Raw genomic sequence first — 11265 nt, 5'->3', positions numbered from 1 at the left:
ACTCATTTAAAAATCATCTAAAAATCTAGAAAAAACCCAACTAGTAACCAAAACGGATAAAAAAGTACAACTCTAAAAGATTTAAATTGATAAAAGAAAAAAAAATGAATAAAAAAAATTAAGAGGTGGCCCCTTGCTCCTACCACAGGTTGCAGCATATTGCGGGGGTGGGGAATTTTTCCCCGTACCCCGCCCCCATCCATGCGGGGGTGGGGTACCCCGTCCGCTGGCCGGGGTGCAAGGGTGGACCTCCATCCGTCCGCACCCCCACATCCCCCTACTGGGCCGAGTTTTCTGGGCCCTAAATGGCCCCAAATCAATTTTTGGGTCACTTTGGGCCCAAAATCCATTTTTGGACCACTTTGAGCCCATAATTTAACTTTAAAAATATATAGATTTAGAAACTAAAAAAAAATAATATATATATATATATATATTGAACTATTAAGTAGATACTAAGTTTCAACTATTAACTAATTAAGTAATAATCATCACTAAGACACTAAGCTAAAATAAGTAGTTTACAATTATACAAATTAAGAGAACTAATAAACTATTACACTATTATAAACTCCTCTAAAAAAATAAATATTACAAATTGTACAATTAACTATTGTAACAACATTACAATTAATTGTAAATTAACAAGATCATAATTTTTCAATTTGATCAATTTGATTTTGGGGTGGAGCCGTGGCGGTGAGTTCACTGAGTGGTGAGTTGTGTCGATTGCTATGAGACTGAAAATCAAGATCATAAAAGTTAAGCATAGCACCTATAAAATGAACATAAAAAAAGTAGAATAAAAAAAAGTATCGCTTGACATTCATATATATATATTTCATCTTAATTAATTATAACTTAATCTCTTGTAAAGAATAATTAATGGATGATGATTTTGTTAGAATATTTTTAACTAATAAGTTGGACTTTCATTAATTTATGTTTATTGGCTTTTTGTTCATACAGTACCTTAATTTATAAATATTGTAAATTAAGATACAGCATGAAATATTGTAAATATTGTAAATTCCCTTTCTGAACATTGTAAATATTGAAAATATTGTAATATTTACAAGAGATTGTAAATTTAAAATATTTCGAAATCTTAAATTAATTTAGAGATTAATTTAAGATTTTAGATTGAAGTCTTAAATTAATTTAGAGGTAAGTTGTGGCCCTGCCTCCGCATCTGCCGAACGGGATGATCTGTCCCGTCGCATGGGGGCGGGGCCCGCTGCCCACCCCTAAACCTAAGTTGCCAACCGTATGTTTTTTTCATTAAAAATATCTCACAGAGACTCTTATAAATTTTCACAAGATCTCCGCAACCATCCAAAACCGGACCCACGTCTTTGACCCTTGAGAACACTGCTCTGAGACATTCAGGAATGAGCTAATCGAGTACGTCAGCCAAATTAAACCATGCACTCATCTCTGTATCGAACACAAAAAGTAGTCAACGAGATTACAAAAGCCATTACATCACGTTTTTCCCCCATTTGCTCACCCAATACGTCATGCCAACCCCAATTCAATACTCCACCACTCCCCCTATATATACATCGAACGCTTGTTTCTGGCCTCCACAATTCACATCCCATACTTATCATACACCTCTCCCCCATTGTTATCTACTTAAACCCTCACTCTATTCTTACTATTTGTTAGTTGTTTTTATAGTACGTACTTACGTGTCTAAAAAAGATCAAAATGGCGAAAGCACCCGAAGAACAGCACCCGGTAAAGGCGTTTGGATGGGCAGCTAGAGATTCTTCTGGCGTTCTCTCGCCTTTCAAATTCTCCAGAAGGTCCCCTCTCGATCTCTCGCTCCCCACCTTAATTCCATTCTTACTTGATCGGTTTTCCCTTCCTTTCTGTTTTCTTCTCTTCGCATTTAAAGTAAATACATTAATGTTTAATAGTTTCAAATTTTGATCAACTAGCAAGGAAAAGGATCCATGCATTGTGATTGTCTCTCACTGGTTGTCGTTATGTATTGTTTTCTCATGCTTCTGAGTTTTCAACTTGTGCTTTAAATGGTATATCTATAGGGCAACCGGAGACAAGGATGTAAGGTTCAAAGTTCTTTATTGCGGGATATGCCACTCTGACCTTCACAAGATCAAAAACGAGTGGGGTAGTTCCAAATACCCACTTGTTCCAGGGTAAGTTTCCATTTCATTTTAAGTGATTGTGTAGCCTAAAAATGATCAACTAAAACGTCAATTGATCTTTTGGTACACAAAGTAACTACTGCAGTAGTCTGCAATAACATTGGACTTTCATTTCAATTGCAGGCACGAAATTGTTGGGGAAGTGACAGAAGTAGGGAACGAGGTGAAGAAAGTTAAAGTGGGAGACAAAGTGGGAGTGGGATTGGTTGTTGGTGCATGCCACTCTTGCGAGAACTGCAACAATGACCTTGAAATTTACTGTCCCCAAACGATACTGACATATGATGACATATACTATGATGGCACAATTACATACGGAGGCTTCTCAGACACTATGGTAGCTAATGAGCGCTACATCATTCGATTCCCTGAAAACTTACCACTCGATGCTAGTGCTCCCCTTCTTTGTGCTGGGATTACACTTTACAGTCCTTTGAAATATTATGGGTTAGCGGAGCCGGGTAAACACATTGGGATTGTTGGCCTAGGTGGACTTGGTCATGTGGGTGTTAAATTTGCCAAGGCTTTTGGAGCAAAGGTGACTGTAATTAGTACCTCCGCCAGCAAGAAGGATGAAGCTCTGGGGCATCTTGGTGCTGACTCGTTCTTACATAGTCGTGACCAAGAACAAATGCAGGTTAGTGTTAGCTGACAACATTTTTCTCTGGTTCTCCTCTTGATAGTCTGATAATATTAATACAGAGTGATTGTTAAAACTATTAAACTTGTACAGGCTGCCCAGGGCACGTTTGATGGAATACTGGATACAGTATCTGCTGTGCATTCTATTCTGCCCTTAATTGGTCTATTAAAGTCTCATGGAAAGCTTGTTATGTTGGGTGCACCAGAGAAGCCGCTTGAGCTACCAGTCTTTCCTCTGCTTATGGGTAATTTCCTTTCAAGTCAATTACTAACTTTTCCCTTAATTTGTTATAAGTTGGAATACCATCTTGTTCGTATATAGCTATCGAGTTAATAAGACCTGTTTTAACAGGAAGAAAAATGGTAGCGGGGAGTGCCACTGGAGGATTGAAGGAAACACAAGAGATGATAGATTTTGCTGCAAAACATAACATTACAGCAGACATTGAGGTTATTCCAATAGACTACCTTAACAAGGCAATGGAGCGTCTTGCTAAGGGTGATGTAAGATACCGATTTGTCATTGACATTGGAAACAGCTTGGCTTCTACCAACCATTGAAGAATACCTTAATTTGCATGTTTTGGTTTCTTTTGTATTTGTTCCAAGAGTGTGTTTAAATGCTCGCTATTTAGCTTCTATCTCTAGCTGCAAAAACGATAATTTATCAATGTGGAATAAGAAAGCATTTTCTTCAATTTATATTACAGTGTAATAAATCTGGTTGTTCTTGCCTGAGATTTAAATAATTATTTTTTTGTTTGTTTCTCTAATATGGCGTTACCTCCTCTTTAATATGCCAAGTACGTTGGGTCATTAAATAAATCTAGGGTCCATAATTTATACGTCTTTGAGACGAAGCAGAACAACAAATTTATCAAATATACTATATATTAATTAAGAATAATGCTGAATACTGTCCTATCACGTACAAGTCTCGCACACTTCATTTAAAATATAGTTAATATTCTTTACAACCTATATATTACAAGAGTAATCGAACGCTCTTACAGCCGACCACTTGTCCACTTCTCTCTAATCTATACATTAATGAAGCAAAAAGCATTACTCATTTGAGGACCACATGCAAACAGAGGAACAATTCAATATCCAAAACATTATGTCTCGAACCAACATTGGGACCAGAACTGCATGTATATGTGGCCAAGAAGATTACATATCAAACGTTTTGCTTGTGGTCGGGACCACATTTCCATTTTTAGGGATTGAAAAGGAAAACACGAGCGTAAACAAATTAGGTGAATACATCAATATTTAGTATCATTACGTACCAACCAAAATGGCCCACGCATTAAAATTTCACTCTCCTCCATTCGGATCTCGTTTTGCGTGCATATGCTTAATTCTAAGCTTTCAGCTTGCGCCAAAATAGTTTGTCTGCTGGGCAACCGGCCGTGAAAGGATGCAAGGTTCAAAGTTCTTTACTGTGTGATATGCCGCTTGGACCTTTACATGATCAAAAACGAATGGGGCACATTTGTGTCATCACAAATGTTGTGTCATCACAACAATTGTGATGGGTCTCTCTTTTCTACCACTCTTTTCATGGTAGTTTCTGTCAACAACCAAGGAATTAGGACTCAAGTAAGAAGGGGAGATTGGGGCTGTATGATGGCCGTCACTACAAGAAAAGTCTTCTTCCTGGCGATTTTATAATCGCTACAAAAACAAAAAAAAAAAAAAAAAAAAGTTGTTGGGAATGGTACTTATTTGCAATGATTTGAGAATCACCGCATGGTTTTAACACCATATGCCGAATTTTGGCCCTAACTTCACTTATTCCGTTTTTTGCAGCGATTATATATGTATTAGCGGCAATATTGTTCGTGGGTAAAGGTTTTATTCTGTTGCGACGATGTAATTTACGTCGCAACAAAATTGTGGGCGCCAAAACACAAAAGATCTTTATTTCCCCCCCCCCAATCTTTTTCTCCCACCACGCCTGTTCTTCTCTGCTTCGACGAAACCCAGACCAGAAGCAGAAAACCCATTTCTCCACTTGCCATTGTCGACGGTCACCACATTTTTTGACGGACGGAAGGCGACTTGAAGGCTTCACTGCGGTAACTACGTCGTTCACCTTCGGAGTCCCTTTTTTCCACACCCTTCTCCTCCTAGTTCGTGTTTCTCCATGGACAGCCCACCTGCAAATCCGCATTCCTCGTAGATCCCCACTTTTTTTGCGCTTTTCATTTGATGGTGGCATCACTTCATTTTCGAGTCGTTTCCTACCCCTAGAAAGTCGCTGCACAGTGCCTCCATATTCGGCTTGGAGCTAAGTTTTTGGACTTCATTTTCTTGTCGACCGAGTCTGATTTTCAGGGAATATATATCCTTTCTGGTATATTTTCTTGTCTAATTTTTCTATTACATTGCAGCTTCAAGCATAACTTTTTGGGCTTCATTCCCATGTTCTTCCTTGAGGTTTAATTTTTGCTTGTACAATAATTTTTTTACACTGTCAATCTCATTCCCATATTCTTCCTTTAGGTTTAATTTTTTTATATCTGCCTTTTCTATATGTGGTGGTCTAAGTTGTGGATATTAGCAGTTGGCAAAATTCGAGGGTGATATTCAATAAAAAATTGAGTCTTTTTGTTGTAGCGTTTATGGCCCCTTTTGGTACCTTCTCATATGTAGTTAACTGATTTCTGTGAAGAATGTTGCTTTGTTTGAATGTGCATATAAAATCATTTTTTGTAGGAATTTTTTGCTGATCCTTAATTAATTATAGGTTAACTCTTTCAATTGCATCCATAATGAATAAATGCCTTTTTTGAAAACGATGGCCACTTGATTTAAAGAATTAAAAATATAGTACGGATCATGCAAGCATGAACATCTTATATATAGTGGGCACTTAGACATAATTATATGCATTGTATGAGGCCTTTAAGTATTCTGAACTACTTCTCGAGCTACCTAACCAGGCTCCATATGGTTATAGTCCATTAGTTTCCTCGATCTATTAGATGTTGATAAACTATGTTTGAATTTCTTTTAATTTGCGCACCACAGATTTTTCATTTTTTGCATTAAATCCCTACTTTATCAATCACCCATCGACATCATAGCATCTGGAATGTACATATATCATCCCCCTTTACCCCACAACAAATTGCATGTTGTATGCAGCCTGCCTGCTTCATGTGTCTCTGATGTGGTTCTCAATTGCTTAAAGTTTGGTATTCGACACTTCTTCATAATTTGCCATGAATAATATATATATTTCAAAAGAGGAAAAAAAATTATGTGACTACACCATGATTCTTGCTACCTAGCTAATAGTAATAAGAACATTTGAGATGAAATTAATTAACTCTAATGCCAAGTGGTTAGTTTCTGACTGAAAACATATCTGATTTTACCATGCTAATTACTTAACTTAATGATCTTATTACTTCTTTTACTAAATAATGGTGTTTTTGTTCAAGTTCTATAATTATCATGTTTTGTGAAAATAGAAGGGTGACTCTAGTCTTAATAAACCAATTATTAAAAGCACAATTCAGGTTTATCACTTAAACCTGAATTTAAGGTGTCAATGCTTTTTATTCGATTAAGTCGATTTTTAAAACATAAGATTAATCTCTCTAATTTATCTTATAATGACAATAAAAATCGCCGGCAAAAAACTATGTAAAAGACACATATCACATCCTTGGGGTATCTCTTTTACACTAATAATGTAAAAGACACACACAGAGCACGCTAGCTTGGCATTCAATCTATCTTTTTCTTAGTTTTCATTTATAGGTTTGGAATCAATGTTTTTCTCAAGGTGGAATTGATTTTATGCTCTTAAAAGTGTCAACTTTGTGATGATCAGGTTCTATTCTCTTGAAGGTTTGAGAAACACTGCTGTAAAATTTATTTGTTATAAAATAAATTTTTCCTTTTGATATCAGGTGATATCGATATGTAAACTTATTTTTATAAGTCTCTTTGTAAACCTAGCTAGCAAATCTCTTGCCAAAATAATTGACAAACTTCAAAACAAATTGTACGACATCCCAGGCTAACCTCAATGATTGATCAAGGTTAGATTGTGAAACTAGAGACTTTGCGACCAAAACGTTGTTGCCGGAAAAACAAAAGTATATTATCTTCTATATATAAAGTCTACTCCTTCCTTATAAATAGTACTTCCAAATCAATCAATAAAAAATAATGTCATCACATTAATTCGAATTGATACGCTCATCAGCCTGTTTTAAACATAAACAATAAAGACTTTGGTTTTTGATGAAGGGAATATTCAACGTGCATTGAAAATTCTTTGGTCAAATATCCAATACAATATTCATTCACGTCCCATTCACACAGTAACACTCATGAAATATCCAAAATACACCCTGGCCAGTTTCTTCTTAAGTTATACACATGCCAACATTATAAGTTCGATGAGATATAAATTTAATGCCATTCTTTCATGAATGGCATTCTCAAGCCTTGTCAAACTAGAAAGCTTCTTCATCTCTTGTTCAAACCATCAACCTCTTTACAGCGCCACTTTTGAAATATACCTTCTCAAAGTCCTACATATATATAAACGGTAACCTTGATAATAACAATCAATAATAATGGTCTCATGTAATCAATCTGAAACTCTATATGGTGAATGTAATCTATTGCAAGTTGCCCAGTGTATAATTTTCAACAATTATACAAAAGACATTCCATACCTTTATATGCTGGCAGCATTAAAAAATCCAGTTTGTGGCATTTATATATGTAGTCATTAAGAAATATAATTATAGCATAAAAGATAAATAGCGAGCCCAACATGATTTCCAAATCATGCAGTTTGTGGCATTTATGTAGTCATTTCCTACGTACTCGACATATTCTGCTTCAATTACATGATGTAAACAGTTGTAATCAGCAACTTGCATATCAATCACCATAATCAGAAAGGATATAGAAATTAACATTCATAAAAGTATATGGCAAAATAGACAATCAGAGTTTACTACTTTTATCATTTTGTTCATGGATACCTGGCATATATAGTTGGGCCAAATATCAAATACTCTCGTTCATGCATAACCAAATAAATGCATTAACAAAAAACACATGAAGGCCTTGGACCAATGCCAAACCTTGCATACAAATAATTTACTTGTGAACATTTATCCTGGCCTCATTCAGTGCTCCTCATCTAGTATTGTATATACAGATCAGTCACAAATGGTCATCTCCTTAGAAATCAATCCTATAGCTTGACAGTTCAACACTTCAAGTCACTTTGCCCTTTACTTTAAGTTAAGTCAACTACGTACCATGCCTCTTATCTTGGATTAATGCTGTCGTGTTAAATGTACGCTTATTGAATATTGATATTTATTTCTACTCTTTTTAATATTGAGAAGATCTTCTGTTTTAAATATTGAGTTTGAATCATGTTTTGACTATTTTAACCCTTTATGACTATGTGTTAAACTAGTGGAGATGAGAATGTATTATTTTTAACACTTTTCTTCAAGATAATAGCCTATGTAAGCAACCGAGGATTTTATTCAGTTTGTGCTATGCTTTCACACAAAAATGATGTGAATTCTCAGGTTTTCTTCAAATCGAGTATGCTTGGGTTATGTAGTTGAGATTGTGGTTAAATGAGGGATGTTTAAGAGCATGAATGTGCCAAAGCTGCTAGTTGTCCATGGCAGCGCAGAAAATTCGGCTATGCACTCTGTTTTGCTTCTTCAACCAGTCCATTTCATCCCCATTTTTTATTTGCATCTTTCACTCAACTAAAGTTATTTGTTTGTATCCAAAGATTGAAAACAAGGGGCAAAAACCAGCCATCTTGTGAGCTTTAGCTCTTCATTTAATTTGGTTCCAACAAGGTACTAACAAGCTGTCAACTGCCATTTTGATGATGAAATTTTCAGATTTTTTATACTTCCTTGTTCTCTTCCATTTCTAAGTTAATTCCTATCATTTCTACATTCTTAACCCACGATCTTCATATATCTTTCATGTAGAAAACTCAATGGTCTTTATTGGACAGCAAGCATGCTATTAGTCATTTTCATGAATTCCTTTAGAATGCTTGAAATGAGGAGTTTTAAAGTTTTGGCTTAGTGCAAGTATGGAGAGAAGTTAAATGGGTTGATGTTGTGCTTTGTAGTTGATTTTCGCTAAGTGAAGAGGAGGTAAGGAAAGTGCTTTGTATTTATTGTATATGACAGGATTTTATTATAAATATAGCTCTATTCCTGGAAGGTACATACTGAATTGGTGTGTTGTCTAGTACTCGTACTCCATATAACACAAACTCATTGGTATGGTTGCTAGTAAATGAGTGGAAGGTGAGGTTAGAGGTGTGTGCTAGTTCCATTTCCACTCAACAACTCATTTCTCCTAACTTTTTTGGTATATATGAACTTGTGGGATTTAGATCAGAGAAATTTAGACCAAATAAACAAAGATAATAGAAATACTACTTTACAAAGTTATATAGTATAATGGACTTGTCAAAAGATGACAAAGAAGAGAGAAGTCATGCATCTCAGTAGAATAGACACAAAAATTAAAATGCATTTGTGTTTATATGCTATGCACAATGTTTCTAATACCAACAACCTGTATAATGCATGCTAAATTGAAAGCAGTTACTTGCAATACCAGCGATCAACATTAAATGTAGTTGAGACATTTGGTAAAAGTTATTTATTTTGGAAACTTTTAGATCGAACTAAGTATTGATTGATGTTTAAGCCTTGCTATTTTTATTCGATTCTGAGCCAAGCTCAAGCTTATAACTAGCTAGCATACTTTGTGCATTAGTATACTTTCATTTTCTTTCAAATTGCTATTTTATGCCAAGTTGTAACCTTGCTAGTTTTCGTTAGAATTTTTCTTCAACACTAGTATACTTTGTGCTTGGGTATACTTTCATTTTCTTACAAGTCTATAGTTTATGCCATGTTGTAACCAAAATCAGGTTTGTATAGAATTTTTCCCCAACACTAGTATAGTTTTGGGATCAATGGTTTGTTGGGAATTCTTCATTATTATTATTATTATTTGAAATGAAACTACACTACATAAATCATTCAATACAATACTACATCAAATTTAATGAAAGGGAGGAACTCAACCCAATTGTCGCTTCCATCCATATATCTTTCATGTAGAAAACTCAATGGCCGTTATTTGACAGCAAACATGCAATTTTTCATATTCAGTTATTCATTTAGAATGCTTGAAATGAGGAGTTTTAAAGTTTAGCTTAGTACTAAGTATGGAGAGAAGTTAAATGGTTTGATGTTGTGCTTTGTAGTTGATTTCCCCTAAGTAAAGAGGATGTAAGGAAAGTGCTTTGTAGTTGATTTTCCTTCTTGTTCGTTTATGCAGTTAAGATTGTGATTAAAATCATTACTCCAATTTGCATTTTGCTTTTATTTATTTATTTTTCTTGTTTATTGATTTTGTTTGTGTTATATTCTGGTATTGTGATTTAATCTAAAAATTACTTGGATTGTTGGGTCCAAATTGTAGGACGGACATTTACTTTTGATTGAAAAGCAATTGAGTGAGCCCGACAGGCTTGTGGGTGAGTCATTTCACCCAGGGGTGAGCTAAAACTCTTTTAGTTAGGGATTGAAGGTAACGAATACCCATACACAACTGCAAATCCTTTTTTCCATTTCAAGAATTCTCAAAACATAGATGGATGTTTTGTTGTTAGTGTTATTATATATGCTAGACCTTCTAAGTTTGGAAACAAATATGGATTATTATTTGATATTCACTCTAAGTCAAGTGTATTCTACTTACCAAATTCTCTTGGAGTTGTTTTTTGTTTTGGGTGATGTTGTTCGTTTGTAATTCTAATTAAATGATGTATACATACATACATATATACATACACACACACACACACACACACACACACACATGATAAATTACTATATCGACAACTAGGGACTATGTAGCTAGCTTCATCATCTTTGATCACATTAATTCAGATGACAACTTATCCGAGACCAATTTTTGGAGAATGTGGAGTCACGTAATGTCATAAACAAGACGATATTTAGATTTGTATATTTTCAAATTCCCGATGATCTTCATCGAGTACATTTATGTCTAGTCAGCCAATTCTCCTTGAACCCCATTGTAACTAGAAACCTTCTGAGATACCTAGCTAGCCACATTCATAAATGCTCTTCAAGTTATACATTTATTCTCCTATCCCAACATTTGGCCTATGGTAAGTTTTTCATTGAACTTATATAATTATGGTCTCTGCTTATCTAACTTCCTTTCCTACCATATATTTGTTTAGATAGACAAAAGTTGGATGAATGAGTCTGACAGGCTTTTATCACCTGCATACGCCAAAGGGGTTAAATATTTCCTCACACAAGCACGAAATCATGCAAGTGGAAGGGATCACATTCGGTGTCCATGTTGT

The 11265-nt window shown here is 35.1% G+C and overlaps 1 protein-coding gene across 1 annotated transcript; it reads left to right on the top strand.

Moving 5' to 3' along the window:
- Positions 1 to 1590: 1590 nt before the first annotated feature.
- Positions 1591 to 3587, top strand: LOC121263659 (probable mannitol dehydrogenase). The gene is made up of 5 exons (XM_041166689.1): positions 1591 to 1811; positions 2055 to 2168; positions 2301 to 2814; positions 2911 to 3064; positions 3172 to 3587. Exons 1-5 carry the CDS (start codon positions 1714 to 1716, stop codon positions 3378 to 3380), a joined length of 1089 nt encoding a protein of 362 aa, XP_041022623.1. The 5' UTR covers positions 1591 to 1713; the 3' UTR covers positions 3381 to 3587.
- The last annotated feature ends 7678 nt before the right edge of the window (positions 3588 to 11265 follow it).

Source organism: Juglans microcarpa x Juglans regia, chromosome 4S (genome assembly GCF_004785595.1).
Source record: "Juglans microcarpa x Juglans regia isolate MS1-56 chromosome 4S, Jm3101_v1.0, whole genome shotgun sequence".
NCBI classification, from domain to species: domain Eukaryota; kingdom Viridiplantae; phylum Streptophyta; class Magnoliopsida; order Fagales; family Juglandaceae; genus Juglans; species Juglans microcarpa x Juglans regia.
The sequence above is the reverse complement of the archived record's forward strand: the minus strand, read 5'-3'. Positions and strand labels throughout refer to the sequence as shown.

Coding starts and splice junctions, on each gene's coding strand:
- LOC121263659 (XM_041166689.1), top strand. CDS start 1,714: ATGGCGAAAGCACCCGAAGAACAGCACCCGGTAAAGGCGTTTGGATGG. Junction 1,812..2,054: donor CCTTTCAAATTCTCCAGAAG/GTCCCCTCTCGA, acceptor GTATATCTATAG/GGCAACCGGAGACAAGGATG. Junction 2,169..2,300: donor AAATACCCACTTGTTCCAGG/GTAAGTTTCCAT, acceptor TTTCAATTGCAG/GCACGAAATTGTTGGGGAAG.